This window comes from Antedon mediterranea, chromosome 7 (genome assembly GCF_964355755.1).
Source record: "Antedon mediterranea chromosome 7, ecAntMedi1.1, whole genome shotgun sequence".
NCBI classification, from domain to species: Eukaryota; Metazoa; Echinodermata; class Crinoidea; order Comatulida; family Antedonidae; genus Antedon; species Antedon mediterranea.
The window spans coordinates 27,490,383-27,507,461 of record NC_092676.1 but is presented as its reverse complement, the minus strand read 5'-3'; the positions used below and the strand labels follow the sequence as shown (position 1 = coordinate 27,507,461).

The following is a 17,079-nucleotide window of genomic DNA, read 5'->3' as shown; positions in this document are numbered from 1 at the left end:
TGCGGAAGTCAGAAACAGCATTGCGTCGCCTCTTTCTCCAGGCATCGCCAAATTTGTTAAATCCTGTTGCCTGTTCAACGATCAACAGAAGTTTTCTAGTATCCGCAAGCGCACTGTAAATTGCATGCTCGGTTGCGTTTCGCACACTGCTGCGTCGCCTGTTTTAAAAACTCACTAATGTTAACTATGCAGCATGCGTATTGTTGTATTGTAAGTATGTTTATATTCACATAATGAATGTAATTATGCTAGGCGGAGGTGAACGCATGAATGTATATATTATGCTAGGCAGAGGTGAGTGAACAGGATTCCCAAGCCTAAATTATTTACACTCAGCATATTTCAAGGCCTTACACTAGAGCTTAAATTCAACCCAAGACACACAGCCTAAAAAGTTAATTATATAATCTATAAGCTTGCTTAGTTAAAGAGAGGTCAAAGGTTCGAATCATGTTTTAATCACACAATTCTTAAGACTACAATATCCGTTGACACTCGCTCTACACATCATCATATCTATATTTGGACTAGGCCTCATGTTTTACCTTTGTTAATATTTTCTATGTTTATTTTTAGTATCTCTTACCCTGTTCTCCATCATCTCCATAATATTGCATTGGCATTCTGATATTTGTTCTTGGACATAGTCAGTGTTGGCTTGAACCGTTCCAATTTGGTCTGTCAAATCTAAAACGAATTGAAGATAAATACTGGATATTAATATAAATAGTAAAGTTATGAAACATGAACAATAGACACACTGCAGCCATGCAATTTGTCAATGATTAATTAATCACAGAATGTATTATTCAGAGTGTCATTATGATTTGGTCAGATTCAGAAATATTTTTGTTTAATGATGTTGAAACATGAACAATAGACATACTGCAGCCATGCAATCGTCATGATTAATTACTTATGTACTTTTCATGTCATGTAATGAATTGGTCAAATTGAAAACCTATAAACCATTTACCTTTCACTTCTTTGGCATCTTTACCCTCCTTCACGGCATCGTCACGCTTTTTACTGTACTTTTCCAATTTCTTGTCCAGTTTCTGACGATGTCGTAAAAATCTCTCCATATCACTTTCCATGTGACCAACAGTCTGTTTACGGGTAACGACATTACTTATCTATTGAGAAAGTATGTAAGTGTAAAGAAATGAGTATGTAAGAACATATTCATTTGCTCTTATACCCTTTTCACATGGCCTAGCAAAACTCTGGAGTGTACACAGACTGGGGCGAACACTCTATACAAAACACAGGTGTTGACATCCTGGTGTGTAACGTGAAAGGGCTATTATACTTTGCTCTGTCTACACTATCACACTTTATGTGACAACAAAATGTGATGTTCCAATATGGACATGATGATGTCATATCACTACCATATTTGGGCATATCACTACCATATTTGGGCACATTTTTGTCAAACTAGTTTGATAGTGTAGACAGAGCTTTAGACCAACCTTAAACTCAAAATCAATCATTCGCAAATTAATTTCTAGACCGATTGTCAATCATCATACCTTTCTTTCAACATTCTGCCATTTCGTGCGTGCCGTCTTCGATGAATACTGACTTGTTCCTTTCCTTGTGTGCTTCCTAGGACCGGAACCGACTGGCAATCTGCTACTTGTGTCGAAACCACCGCCTCTTCCATTCTGAACTGGTCTCGCATTGCGCACACGTCCTGCTACTTTGTCGGACATTGGTTTGCGTTGCTTGCGAAGCATCGATACTTCTTCATTCTTACGTTTTAAAATAATCTCTCTTGTCCTTGCTTTGGCTTCTAAACTCTTTATTTGGTTCTAATTATGTAATAAATTCAAATTTGGAAATTACCTTTTAAGAAAACAAATAATTATCGGCTGTTTGGATGTTATTTGTTATTTACAACTTCATTGATTTAATTTTCTGAATGATTCATCTACTTATTTGGTGTGTTGTTCCTGATTGGTCAGTTGTTTGGTAAATCATTTTTGATTGGTTAAAATGTTTCTTTTTGTTCATGGTATATTTGTTGGTGTGTTGTTTAGTTTAATACTAACAAAATAATTCTATAGTAATGGTGAAAAATACAAAGACAAACATGAGTAAAAGAACAAATTTTAAAACTGAATCAGGAAGAAAATGAAAACATTTGGAAGGAATTTGTGGAGAAAGACGATTAATAGAAAGACAATTATTTTGATGGTTGAAACGTGATAATAAATTTTGAATGTGACAATGACAATTTTGAATGTGACAATGACAATGGTGGCAATATTGATGACAATGAAGAGTATGAAGGCAATAATGACAATGGCAATGAATTTGATGGTTTGAAAAGTGACAATAATTGTAACAATCATGATGTTGACAAGGATACAAGTGACTATAATATTGACACCTGTAATAGTGACATTTAGCCTGATGGAAATTTGAAAGATAATTTTGAAAGCAATATATTTTACAAATACATTTAGAAGTATGACAAGACGATTGAAATAGAGGATAGCGAAGATATAAACAATGACGATGATTTTGATTGCAATGATTAGAGAAGAAAGAAAGATAACAAGACGATTGAAATAGAGGATAACGAAGATTTAAACAATGACGATGATTTTGATTGCAATGATTAGAGAAGAAAGAAAGATAACAAGACAATTGAAATAGAAGAGAGCAAAGATTTAAACAATGATGATGATTTTCATCGCAATGATCAGAGCAGAAAGAAAGATAACAAGACGATTGAAATAGAAGAGAGCAAAGATTTAAACAATGATGATGATTTTGATCGCAATGAGCAGAAAGAAACACGACAAGACGATTGAAATAGAAGAGAGCAAAGATTTAAACAATGATGATGATTTTGATCGCAATGATCAGAGCAGAAAGAAAGACGACAAGGAGAGAATGAAATAAGATTCATATGCATTACTTCTTTAAGTCTCTCATTCTTTTTAAGTTGTTGAATTTCTCGGTTTGATTTGCCTTCTCGTAAACGACTCTTCTGCTGCTCATCTCGAATTTGCTTCATTAACTTAACCTGCAAAATATTAGCCGTAAAATGTTAAATGAAATATAACAAATTTAAACACAAAACGGAAAATGTTGAGGCTCCATGATGGAGTCATTCTCAAGCTCAATTAAAGATTCTAAGAAGTTAACCACATAACATTAACACAAATAAAGATTGAATTAACATTAGGTAATTATTCAATTAAAATATAAATTCAATCAAATATTGTACTATGCTAAACAAAGAGCTTGGTCAAATTGTGTATTCAGACATGGCTTTTATTGTCTGATGAACATTTTAACTAAATCTGTATAAATGTCACTGTCACTTTTCTTATAGCACCTAACAGAGGCTCATACAAGATTTAGTTTAAAGATATATTGTCCTAACAATTTTTTTTTTTAATTGTTTGTTAAATTTGCTATGTTAATGTCATTGTCACATAATGGTTATTCATTTGACCAAAAATGGGATCGAACAAACATTTTTTTCATGAAAAAAACAGAAGTGAATAACTAATAATAATTAAAACCGAAAAATGGCCTATTCAAAGTCTGATTTTACTAATCTTTATTTTTCAGGTTTTTGGGGGACAATACATCTTCAAAGCATTGAGTATAATTCACATCATGTAAATGCATGTTATTGTAATGAGAAAAGAAAATACAACAATGATGATGACAAACCTTTAATTTTTTCATTTCACTCAAATCTGTTTGTAAACCTTTCATTTGTCTTTCATATTGTGTTTTATTTTTTAGTAATCTTGAATGTTCTTTTTGTCCTTTCAATAAACGGTCTTTCTCTTTCGCTAATTTCTTTAACTTCAATTCGTACTCGGCTTTAATTTTTGCAGCTTTCTCCTGCGTTCGTGATTCTGTCATTGAACCTAAAAATAAAAACGTAAAAATGTTGACTTTAGGAGCAAGAGCAGATGGTACAGTGATGAGTTTCTTCTCAGTAGAGATCCTAACATAAAAGTAAAGTTATTTAATTTAAATGATAAATATGACCATGCCCGACAAACACCCAATTAAATTAAAAGAGTGCAGATATAAAGAGTGAAGTGAAGCATATAAAAAAAACTACAGTAGATGATTGAGCAGGGTCAAAGTTCAAAGGTTAAACCAGGATAAACCAAGGATTACATATTACTTATTATCATCTCTATTAATACTTTTTTTTGTTACGTAGATGATACTGGTAATCTACAAAATAAATGTTTAAAACAATTTGTATTTTTTAATAGGACACATCCAAAAATTTAAAAAAATAAATAATGGCATTACATTGAGATTTAATGAGTATGAAACGGAGTAGGGTTAAACAGCCTAATACACCACTAAATATGCCATGAAAAAAAAAAATTTGGACATATTTTCACACAAATTTAAGGCATGAAACTAAAATGTATAGTTCGTCCAGGTTTTTCCATAATATCTCCTACTAAAACACCAATGTAAGAATAAACCACATGCTACCGACAAGATGATAGAAAGTATTAAAAATTAGATTGTAAGATAAGAAATGATCCCAGAAAAAAAAAGATGAGACAGACAGACAGACAGACGGAGGAGTGGAAATGAGATAAGAAATTTGTAAGAAACATTACCTCTCTTTTTCACTTCGAACAAAAAAAGAAATATGTTTGATATTATAACATTGAAGTAAGTACAATTAGAAGTATTGAAGTAAATATAGAATAGTGTAATTTCACATTATGGTTAATAGAACATTAAACATTAAATGACATATTATAACATTGAAGTAAGTACAATACAAGCATGTAATAACTACAGTATACAAGCATGTAATAACTACAGTATAGTGTTATTATATTAGGTGATCGCACATTAAACAATCATTAAATAATTCTAATTATAAAAAAATCACAAAAATATAATTAAGTAAACACAGATATATATCTAAACTACAGTACACCCTGTTAAGGGTCCCTTAATAGGGGTCCCTCAAAGGAGGAATTCTACTATACACACAAAATACAAGTGTAACATAACATAAGATGACAGATTAAAAATATTTAATTGCAACAATTTATTAAGACATACCTAAGTTAGTGAGCACTTCATCGCGTTCCTTTTCGGTTTCTTTTATTCGGTCTAACAGCGTGCTAAGTTTCTCCTCGTACTGGACTTTAAGCGTGTGCAACCGTCGTTGACTCAATTCCAATTCCTCAATCAGTTTCTGTTTTACGGTGATCTCGCACGCAATTTCGGCCAAGTCTTCTTGTAACTTTACTTCAGCTGTTAAAAATAAAAAAACAAACAACTTTCAGTATATACAGCTTAAATATTCTGTGAATCAGAGCTTTATAAACCTAATCCTAATTAACCAACCAGAAAGTAAACCGATGACAGATCCAAGATTTTGATATAGTGGGGCCCAGGGTCTAAAAATGGTAAAATTAGGTGCTGTAATTCCCTACCTTTTGCATTGATATCTATTATTTAGGGTTGACTAGCTCAATGGATTTAAAAAAAAAAAAAATTTAAAGTAAAAGGTAACATACCTGGTTCCGATTCATCCTCATCTTCGTCGTCATCATCCTCATCGTCGTCATCATCTAAATCAGAGTCCCCACTCATCTCTTTATTCTCATCCTCCTCCTCCTCATTTTCTTCCTCTTCTCCATTTTGTTGCACATCGTTATTTACAATTTCTATTTCAACCTGATTTTTTTCATCTTCAGAATGATGACTGAAATATTAACAAAAACGTGAATTATAATTAAACATTTTATTTTTCCTAGCTGAACGAACTGACACAATATGAAACTACTCGTACCCCTGTCCGCCACTGAGGTGTCGCTGCTTGCCAGCCTCCTCAACTTGACGTAATTTCTCTTGATCATGTTCCACTTGTTTCTTTGCAGCGTCTATTACTTGTTGGATACTACAATCAGCTGGGTCTCTGTAATCAATCAATCAATAAATCAATCAATAAGTAAATGATGTGTGACATCATATACCACCTAATTTTTAACATTTGAATTTACGAGCAAAAAATTTTGTGACAAAAAGAAACACCAAAAATATAGTTATAAAACATATTTACCTAGAATCTGAAGTATTAAGTCTAGATGGCGCCCTCATTGAATGTAATAGCGGGGTATCGCTACGTCGTTTAATATTTGTCATCATTGTCTCGCTTTGAATTAACTTAGCCCTGAGAAAAGCAAACAGAATAATAATCATTTCCATTCAACTTTTTATATAACATGTATAAATATATGTACAAGTTATGTAAACACAGTAGGCAAAGAACATTAATTCTAAACCGCCCGGTGATATACTGAAATTTAATTAATTAATTTGAAACGATAAAGATGAGGAAATCTGTGAGAATGAGAAAAAGTCGCCCCAACCGAGACTCGAACTCGGACCGTCTGCTTGATACGCAGTTGCCCTAACCATTAGACCACTGGGGCTTTCATGGTATTGTTCGAACTCGATTGGATAGCAACTCTTTAACATACTCGGCGTGGTACGGCGGAACAGCACTAGTCCTCAGTTGTACACACGCGCAACAGAGATCAAATTGATACGCCCTCATCTTACAGTATTTTTATTCACGAGGCGGGATCTCCGAAGAGATACTTTTATATATATAAACACAGTAGGCAAAGAACATTAATTCTAAACCGCCCGGTGATATACTGAAATTTAATTAATTAATTTGAAACGATAAAGATGAGGAAATCTGTGAGAATGAGAAAAAGTCGCCCCAACCGAGACTCGAACTCGGACCGTCTGCTTGATACGCAGTTGCCCTAGTTATGTATGTATATATGTATATGTATAAGTTTTATATCCAAAGGCAAATTACTGAAAAAATGATAATGCTGTGAGTATTAGTGGCTGGATCTCAATAGAGATACAAAAAAAAAGTGAAAAGCTAAATCAAAATGATAAAGTAAAACAGCCAGAAAAATTAGCAGAGCTTTCGGGCAACACTAGCCCTTCATCAGTGCAAGTGTATAAGTCAGTGTATCCACTGACGTCAGTGTATAAGTTACGTATATAATTTAATAAACAAAAATAATGCAGATAAATTATTTACCTTAAATCTTCAATTTCTTTCAGATAATTTTGAATCATAGAAGTTATGCCATCATCTTCTCCGTCTGTATCTAAAAAAAAAGAATGTTTTACACCAAATGGTAGTATTATATCGAAACAATTACGGCGACTGTTATTGGAGATTTAATAGTAATAATTTAGAGACTATTTAATAAACTAATCAAATCCACTCACTTGCTGTACTGTTGAGTTGATACCTAGCCTGGTCTGCCATCAGCAGAGCAATACGTGAACTCATTGCGTCAATTGTCTCTTGCATGGCACGTACGCGCTCACGTAACTTATTGATTTCGGTTTGTAACATTGTGTTTTCATGAAACAAATCATTAATTTCTTCTACACCATCTGCGTTTAATTGCCTTTTACCCTGACATAATAAAAATACATAGGTTTTAATATTTTGACCGAAGTATTAAAAAAATAAAATCAAACTGAAAATTTCCAATTTTTATACAGTATTTTTTCCTCGGAGCATTTATTGTTCAGGAGGCAGTTATTCAAGGGTTATTTTTTAGGTGTAATATGGTAACACGTATCAAATATTATTCAAGGGGGAGAGGAGCGTGTTTATTCAAAATGATGTTCTATAGGGGGGTTTATTAGAGGCAGGTGTTTATTCAAATATTCCATTAAATACGGTATTTTCTTTCTGTGCAAAAAAATGTAAAAAATCCTTCAAACCAATCCCAAGTTTGGATTCTTATGCTAAATGAAACTAAGGGTTTATATATTTCTATCAACATAATAGTTTTAATTTATTATGAAACATTGTTTTTTTTTTAAATTAATGCTAAAATCCTTGACATAAAGTTTGTCTTAAAGATAAACAAAATGCAGCTAAATTTAGAAGAGACAACAAGCGCGTACAAACCAACAGTCGTCGTCGCTGTTCCCTAGGGCTGTAATTACAAGTTGTTCATTAGGCCTAAGTTAATTATAGATCACTTCCCAAGTGTTTAGCCATCAGTGGGAACTCACAGGCTGGAGGAAGTGAAAATTAAAGTCAAGGATAGTAAATAGAGTAGGTCCTAAGGATAGCAAGCTCTTCCTTCTGTCTTCTATCACAATTAAACGAGCGTGGTCCTTCGTTTAAATAAATCTGTCGTGCTTATCTTATCTGAGGTGTAGTAGGTTTATTTGATGGGTAGTGGTTCATTTGAGGGGTGTAGCTGGCTAATTTGAGGGGTATAGCTGGCTAATTTGAGGGGTATAGCTGGCTCATTTGAGGGGTAGCAGGCTCATTTGAGTGAAGGGTAGTTTTGTTTAAGCTGCCCTGGCCTGCCCCTAACAATTTTCAACTGTGTATTTTATATTATTGGTTATCCGCCTCAAGCGGATAACCCCTTGATATTGTCACGATCTTTTTTTTCTTTTTTCTTCTTTCTTTCCACGAATTTTGTTCGCAGCGTATCTCTAATTCTGGTCAACATAAAGTTGTATAACTTTGTCAAAAGATTGCCCTGTAGATGTAGATGTGCAAGAAACTTTTTTTTTCTAATTTCGAGTCGCGCAGCGTAAGTTACGCGCGATTTTATGAATTTCAATGATTGATCATAGAATAAAAACTAAAAGTCATTTTGTATTGAAACTTTGTGAAAATTTAAGTCATATCATACGCAAACTTTCTATGGATTAAAAAAGGCATGTTTCACAAAAAGTTACGCATGTGCGTTTAAAATTTCAAAATGCGAAAAATCAATTTCTAATCAACTTTCTACGCGATTCAAGTCATTTTAAGCGTTTAAAATATTGCCATTGGTGCGCACATTTTTACGGGCGCACGGTACAGGCAACACGTATGAGCATTTCTTTTACACGATTTGTGTTTTTAAATCTTTGGTTAACAATTTTACGTTATTTTATTCACTATTCAACTTGAAATGGCGTTCTACGAGCACGTTAAACATGACTGGTTGCGCAGAAAAACGTCAAAAAATTGTGAAAATGTTGCAAAATATGTCTACTTTTAAAAACGATACAGTTCATCAGAATGCAAGGTTACCCCTATTTTTTATTTTAATTTCTTGCAGTGTATGAATCATAGATCTGATTTATTATAATTTTTAATGTTAAAACGTGTTTGATGGCTACATTATTTGCATATTAAATATAATTTTCGAAATTGTTATCATCAAACAAACAATAACATTTTCAAAGAGCAAAACAATAAACATAACGTTTGTCTTTTTTCTTTACATGTTAATATATAAAACTTGAAAGTATGCACTTTGCTAATATGTCACTGTTTAAAATTTGTGAAGCTTTCATCATAGTAAAATTTATGATTTAAGTTTGATATGTAATAATCAACTTGCATCGAGGGGATTCACGACATATCGAATGAACGAGGACTCTTCGGATTTTCTTCAGCAGGTGCTCATATGGCTCGATGTGTGGTGCAACCGACTTTGGTATCAGAGGTACCAGGTTCGAATCCCATCACGGGAAACCAATTAAATAAAAGGATTTGTTTAGTTATTACACTGAAAGGGCAGTTTTAATTTTGAATAGGCTACTTTTTGGAAAAGTCACAACTGAAAAGTACTTGAATGCGCAAGATATGTTTTGTTGCGGGCGGATAACCAAACTCGTCCTCAAGTGACGAGTTTAAGTTCTAGTTATTATATATATTTATATACCTAATCTACAATAAAGTAGAATTTTCCAAACTTGGAAGTAAATATTACTGTTTCTAACCTGTTTATACTCCGTCAACTCATCTTGAAGTAGCCGTATCTCAGATCTCAATGCCGCTAGCTGCCTACTCGTCTTGTCTTGGTTCGCCACGACCTTGTTCTTTATGTTACGTGCCCGATTCGCATAGCGTAACGTATTTAAAGTTTCCATAAAATCTGGATCTGATGGACTCACACATGCTATCATCAAAGTTCGACTAAAATGAGACATTAAAATTTCTCATATTTATACAAAATATGTTTTTTGGGTCATGTTTCGTTCTAACTGAGTGAATGATCAATCGGGTAATTGATTGATTTTATTGATTGATTTATTATGCAACTTATTAATTGGCCTTACCTGTTTCCACCAAGCGAGTCTTGTAGTAATCTTGTAAGCTTAGAATCTCTGTACGGTACGTGAGTTGCCTTCTTACTCTTGTCACCGAGGGCGCTTATTACATTTCCCAAGGCAAGCTGAATAGTACAAGGTACAAAACATTTAAATCAAGAAAGAAAAAATAAAGGTAAACAACAGCTATGGGATATAGTTGTTTTTCAACCAATTGAATTCCAGTCCTTTCCACATATTATTAAACCAGAAATAGTGTTGGTGCTGTCTATGATGAGAGCCGCTTGCAGTACCTAGATAAACCAACGTAGGCCTTTGAGTTATGTTCTCCTCTCAGAGGAAAAAGGACACAATGCAATTTGTAAAATTCATCACGGAACTACTTACCAATCCGCAGTTTATAGATATACCCTCTTTTGCTCGGTCTCCAGTTGCGCCGGTGCGTTTCAACCTCTCTGATCCGGCAAGATCAACAAAATGGAACTTTGCCGTCAAGGTCTCAAACTCCTGCAGTCCATCGTTGTCTGGTGTATCTGTCTGTGATACTGTTTTATCTGTATTATCATCTCCATTCTCAACATTATTATTCTACATGGTCAAGAAAAGAAAAACATTTAAGTATTTTTACAGTAAACCTGCATTTTATTATTAATAAACCATTGATGTTTCACTGATTTCAATATTTCTTTTTGTGAATATATGAGGAATAGGTACTCACCTCTTTTACTAGTCTTTGTTGCTTGACGTGTAGTGTGAATATAGCATGGGATCGGGAACTTTGCGCATTCATATTTGTGCATGCCGTTGTTCTTGACAACGCACCAGCCTGCAGGGCTTGAAGTGTCTAGAAATCACAAAAATACAAAATAATATAAAATGTGAGGGCCCATAAGCTCTGGGCCCCCTTAAACTCTGGGCCCATAAGCTCTGAGTCCCCTTAAGCTCTGAGTCCCCCCTTAAACTCTGGGCCCCATAAGCTCTGGGACCCCTTAAACTCTGAGTCCTATAAGCTCCGAGTCCCCTTAAGCTCTGGGCTCCCCTTAAGCTCTGGGCCTCCCTTAAACTCTGGGCCCCATAAGCTCTGGGCCTCCCCTTAAGCTCTGGGCCTCCCCTTAAGCTCTGGGCCTCCCCTTAAGCTCTGGGCCTCCCTTAAGCTCTGGGCCTCCCTTAAGCTCTGGGGCCCCCTTAAGCTCTGGGGCCCCTTAAACTCTGGGACCCTAGGTTTAGCCAGTTAGCGCTCATAGCCGGCCGTTACGCCACTGTGTATAGAGCGCAATATTCTTACATCTTGTTCTGAGGTTACTGGTCTGGTAGTAGCACCTACAACATAAATACCACCTGTTGCGTCCTCGTGGATTCGTATATGAGATTTTTTATTCTGAAAATATAACACATTATAAAATATCAGAAAAAAATTCCAAATTCAAATGTAGTATTATGAATATATCTCTGACTTGCTCATACAGTTAAAAAATTAAACTTTTTTTTCAAAATATGTCAATATTAACTATACAAAAATTATTGTAAATACAATATTAAGTGTGGTATAGAATCTTTGCCAATTTTCACTATTGTTTTTTTTAGTTGCTTTTGTTTTGTATCTTGTACTTTTATCATGATAAATTATACTCACAATATTACAAGTATCAATTATATCTTTTTGTTTTAGTCATAATAATGATAACCTAGGAATTTATAATATTCATAAACAATAATCAAAATTGAAAATCACTTGCTGAGTCATAACATAAACAGCTTTGACTATCTTGCAAACATATATTAATCTCTGCCAGTACACTTTTGTTCTACTTCTAAACATTTACCATAAATTATCAAACAAATATTTCGTTAAAAATAGGTTAGATACTGTAAGAATTAAATTTTTTTTTCAACCAACATAAATATCATTTTTTTAGCAATATATTATAACTTATGCAGTATTATAAATTATGTGTGCAATATATTATAACTACATCAATTAATATGAACACAGGCCATAAATATTGCCCATATAAGGTGGTATATTCTTCTTTGTTTCTGTTATGTTTAAATGCTTTAATGATTCCACCTCGTTGGTGTTGAACAATCATTGTAAGCTATGATACTTGGGTATCAATTATACATACATCCTAACATGTACACAAAATTGTTGTATTGTTTATAACCAAGATGCATGGGTATGAAACGGAAAAATTAGTGGGTATACTGGGTGTATAGGGTGGGATTACTCTCATATTATGGAATCTTGAAAGTCTTGTGTCCAAATTTAGCCTAAATTAGTAGTTGATATTAAACTATACAGTAGCATTGGATACTCAGTCATTCATTTATATTATTTTGTTTTTTTAATATAGTTTGTTGTTAAGCATTTTTGTTGCAAAAAAATATTTTAAAATGCTGTATCTTTGAGGAGATCTTGACTTACAATTTAAGTCTGTCTATAAGATTTCAACTGGAAAGTCTACACCAGTTGAACACAATATAAAAGTAAACAACAATGAAATACCATATCCCATAAATAAACAAAAATTAACAAGAGAGGTTTCACCATGAATGAACAGGCCACTCATTAAACATTGTAGGCATGGCTATAATTTCACAGAAACATACCTGTAAAGACACACCTTAAGCTATGTCTACACTATATCAAATTATTTTTACTAAAAAAGTGTGATGTGCCCAATGGTGGTAGTGATATGACATCATCATGTCCATATATGGGTATGTCACATTTTTGTTCACATAAAGTTTTATAGTGTAAACTGAACTTCAGAATAATATTGACCTGAATGTTGGGACTATAGAAGTTAGAAATCCAATTGAATTAAATAAAAGTAAAAACTTACTCTTGTAATTTCAATGTCCCTTGCTGTGTCAAATAAGTCAATGATTTCTTCATTATAGAGCTGAAAAAACATAATTTAACAAGTGAAAATCTTGTAATATTACAGAACAAATTATACAGTAGGAATTTTTTTTTTAAAGGCTCTTATGAGAATGAATAGTACTGTACCTCCATAAATTCAGCATAGATCTTGAATTCTGGGGGCGGCTCGTTTCTTTCTTTCGCTTCCACTCTTCTAGATTCTATCCCCATAAAAAGATGGCGCACAGCCCTGGGTATGATGCCTTGCTGTTCTTCTGTAGTACCTTGTTCAAATCCTGTACCCATCGAGTATGTCTTTCCTGACCCAGTCTGCCCATACGCAAACACAGTGGCATTGTAACCTTCATAACATCTGTCAGAAATCAAATCCATTCATAATAATGTTTTCATAACATGATCATTTTATTTATTGCAAATATATCATTATTTATGAAAATTCTATTAAAGATGTAAAAACATGAAAAATAAAGATCAATTAAATCAGACATTTAATAGGTTATTTTGTAGTTTTAAGTTAACCCCTTTCATCAAAAAAAAAAAACGGAAAAAAAACAACAATGTTTTCTCATATAAAATGACAAAATAAATGGTCAAATTCAACGAAAGGCCCATTGGCTGACAGCTATTTATTGCTTTAAATTATTTTTTTCAGGTAAAAAAAATTTTTTTTTTAATTCAATTTTTTGTTTTTTTTGTGACATTAAAATGGCATATTCAAAAAAATAAATTGTAAACATTTATTTTTCAGGGGACAATACATCTTCTACACTAGAAAATAATATTACTTTTACTTTTACTGCATTACGACAGAAAGGATAAGGAATATAGTAAGAAAATAACAACAACAATAATATTCAAATTAGGAAAACATTTTTTTAAATAAAATTTAATAAACTAGGCTTGTTTAATAATATAATAACATTTTATTTATTACAAGATCCGGTAATTGTTATTGACCAAGTTAAGGTTGTTTAGATTAATAATAATAAAAGAGTTGGATGGGTGAACATAATTTTAATAATAAAACATTAACATTAGGTTTAATAATGTACTGTACATGTGTGTGAGTCACTGTTGAAGACATTAACCAGTCTATGTTGAATGTTCATCAACATAATAGTACTTTCTGTTTGGCCAATTATCAAGTTGGAATAATAAAATGTGTTTATATTAAAGTCATATAATAGTACACTTCCTCATCAATGAAGGACATTTTGCTGGGAAAACTATTTAAATTACATCAAATTATGTTATACTTTCAATATCATTATTATTTTATTATTACTTTTTAAAATCATCATTATAAAGCTCTGTCTACACTATGTGACAAAAGAATGTGATGTGCCCATATATGGACATGATGATGTCATATCACTACCATATTTGGGCATACCACTACCATATTTGGGCATACCACTACCATATTTGGGCATACCACTACCATATTTGAGCAAACTAGTGTAGACAGAGCTTAATTAATATTAATACATGAGGTACTGTATATGATTACTTTGTGGTCCATGTGAGTGAGAAGTAACACAGTAGCACAGGCCGCATTATTTTTTTTCCTATGAGACTAAAGCATTAGCCAGTGCAGTGTTGTGCCTATTTACTCTCTAGTAACTAACAAAAGTCCTAGACAAATTTTGCAATGAAGCATGTATTTATCATCATAGAGCTCTATGTGCAAAGAATAATTCATTGATATAGACAGCACATTAACATTTAAATACAAATTTCTTAAACATAAATTTAATGAACATATCCTGTCATCTCATAGACTATCTGAAAAGTTATTGAAGTACTACAAATTAAAAATAGAACGAAAGGAAGGAAGGAGAGACAACACAGAAAGAGAAGTGTAATATACTGTAATTGCAAAGAATGTGTGTAAACAACGCTTGAGACACACAGCCTTGGTTGGAGATAGCAAGGGAAATGCTAAAAGGAAATCTGACTTGAGAGATAGAAGAAGAAACAAGTGATGTGAGACCATGTTGGCCTGTTTATGACTTGCATGTTTGTGAGCCTAAAAACGCCAAATATTATTATTAAGTACAGTACTTTAGCTACTGTAGCCTACTGGAGATATAACTACATAATTGTTTTCTTTGCCGGAAATCAGCCACCATAAGATACAGTATCTACAGTAGGCTAGTATTTAGTAAAGCTATTTAAATTTAACTGAAGGTTACACTGTACTTATACCATGGAATACACACTATATAAAGTCAAAATATTCATGTTAAATTGTTAATTATTTATGGCCATGTTTCATAAAACTTAATAAATAGTATTTTTAATAATAATTTTATAAACAGAAAAAAACAAAAGACATTAGAATCAGCCTTTAAAAACATTTATTCTAGACACATAAAAATAAATAAAAACGGTGCCAAAAAACATTTACAGTAATTGGCTATCACAAAGGTTGAACATTGAATAACATTAAGTTCTGGCTAACTGTAACACCATATCGCCAGGCCCAGCCGCCTTGGCATGGGGCCATGTCGGACTGAGGAGAGCAGTGCAATAGCATTCAACTTGAAATTTGACAAATACATTTTGTAAATTCATTAATGCGACATGATTTTATATGCATAAAAAATTAACATATTATAATTGACCTTAATGGATTATTAACGTTGCATTTAATGTACCATAATAAACTGTGTATTGTATGTAGTAATGGTTCATATTCATAATAATGCAGCAAGTCCCGTATTTGGAAGTATAAAACGTATCAATGCTCATTTAACACTTTGACTGCCAAACATGAAGATCTTCGTTTTTGGAAACACAACGCTTGACTGCCAAACACGAAGATCTTCGTTTTTCGCGTTTTTTTACGAAATCCGGTAGATAGGTTAATTATTGGTATATACTATAAATATGGACACTATATTCGGTCTGGACCGCGAATATTTTACTTTTTGAAAGTAACTAATCTGGTTACGAACGATTGTCAAAATGGTACCTGTCGAAATAACATACACCGCGCATCACAGTAGCGCGTACAGCGATGGTTTGGCGCATTGTGTATCGGTCGCGCGCTAGCTATGCCGACGAAGCATTACAAAGGTTTATGTGGATTGGCATGTTTGTTTGTTATCTGAATAAAAAATAATGGATGAATTTTCAATATGAAGTCATTAATTTTATTATTGTATGTATACCCTAATTGTTTTGGTGTTTCACTGTAAGTGGCTGAGTTTAACGCAACAAACTTGTTTAGAAATGGTATGAACATTATCATCAGTTTACTAGCTAGGCTAGTACGTAGTACTACTACTAGGCTAGCCTAGTCGTAAAACGGCTCCGGACCAAATTTAGGCCTGGTTAACTAGGCCTGGTGTCTTTACTATGTGGCTTTTGGCGAAACATTGATGTAAGATTCATGATTTATAAAATGTAATACATATTTCGATAGTGATAACTTGTTTTTATAGGCCTATCGGTGCCGTGTAAGAAACTACGAAAAACTAAAAAAGTGGGTTACTTTCATTTTACTATTACGATTTACATATTGCGATTTGAAAATCGTTCTTGGTACCATTGTAAAGCTAAAATCTTTATGATTATTTTAGTCTAAATTACATGTAAATCAGATCACATACATAGTTTCAATCAGCTTTAATAAAAACATCGAATTGGGCTAAAAACGCTGGCGGTGGCTGTTTCTAACTGGAAAAACCTCTGGCAGTCAAAGTGTTAATACCCATGAGAGATATTAATAAGTCTGGTATGATAATGCGATGTTAACATAAATATTTGATTATAAATGTAAGTTTAGATTATTTTGGTTGATTGTGTGTTTTAATGGCATAGTGTTTCAAGTTAGGAATAAAATGGTTGACTTTGTAAAACTTTAAAAGTGTTTAAAAATAAATTGTAGATTTAATTTAGCAGAAATCCTGCGCCTTAGTGAACAGAGCTAGGTTGGATAATATGCAAGCTCAATTTTAACCCAATACAGTAGGTACTGTACCACACAAAAAATGTGGATAGACTGTAATAATTATCCCTATAAATTTTAGTAACTAATACTGGGT

The 17,079-nt window shown here is 33.1% G+C and overlaps 1 protein-coding gene across 8 annotated transcripts in view; it reads right to left on the bottom strand.

Annotated features, from left to right (window-relative positions):
* The window catches only part of LOC140055150 (kinesin-like protein KIF21A), a 42,498-nt gene that overhangs the window by 17,030 nt on the left and 8,389 nt on the right, over positions 1–17,079 (bottom strand). For 6 of the 8 annotated variants that reach the window (XM_072100381.1, XM_072100377.1, XM_072100380.1 and 3 more), the window contains exons 4-22: positions 13,154–13,379; positions 12,987–13,046; positions 11,426–11,518; positions 10,859–10,984; positions 10,528–10,728; positions 10,150–10,265; positions 9,811–10,006; positions 7,288–7,480; positions 7,094–7,163; positions 6,089–6,199; positions 5,819–5,944; positions 5,544–5,731; positions 5,083–5,277; positions 4,626–4,637; positions 3,700–3,902; positions 2,933–3,040; positions 1,536–1,817; positions 977–1,136; positions 587–687 (exon numbers count right to left, since the gene is read on the bottom strand). In XM_072100381.1, coding sequence (XP_071956482.1) covers positions 587–687; positions 977–1,136; positions 1,536–1,817; positions 2,933–3,040; positions 3,700–3,902; positions 4,626–4,637; positions 5,083–5,277; positions 5,544–5,731; positions 5,819–5,944; positions 6,089–6,199; positions 7,094–7,163; positions 7,288–7,480; positions 9,811–10,006; positions 10,150–10,265; positions 10,528–10,728; positions 10,859–10,984; positions 11,426–11,518; positions 12,987–13,046; positions 13,154–13,379 — 2,767 coding nt within the window. The remainder of the gene's footprint in view (positions 1–586; positions 688–976; positions 1,137–1,535; positions 1,818–2,932; positions 3,041–3,699; positions 3,903–4,625; positions 4,638–5,082; positions 5,278–5,543; positions 5,732–5,818; positions 5,945–6,088; positions 6,200–7,093; positions 7,164–7,287; positions 7,481–9,810; positions 10,007–10,149; positions 10,266–10,527; positions 10,729–10,858; positions 10,985–11,425; positions 11,519–12,986; positions 13,047–13,153; positions 13,380–17,079) is intronic. The other 2 variants (XM_072100378.1, XM_072100385.1) reach the window with 1 other exon arrangement.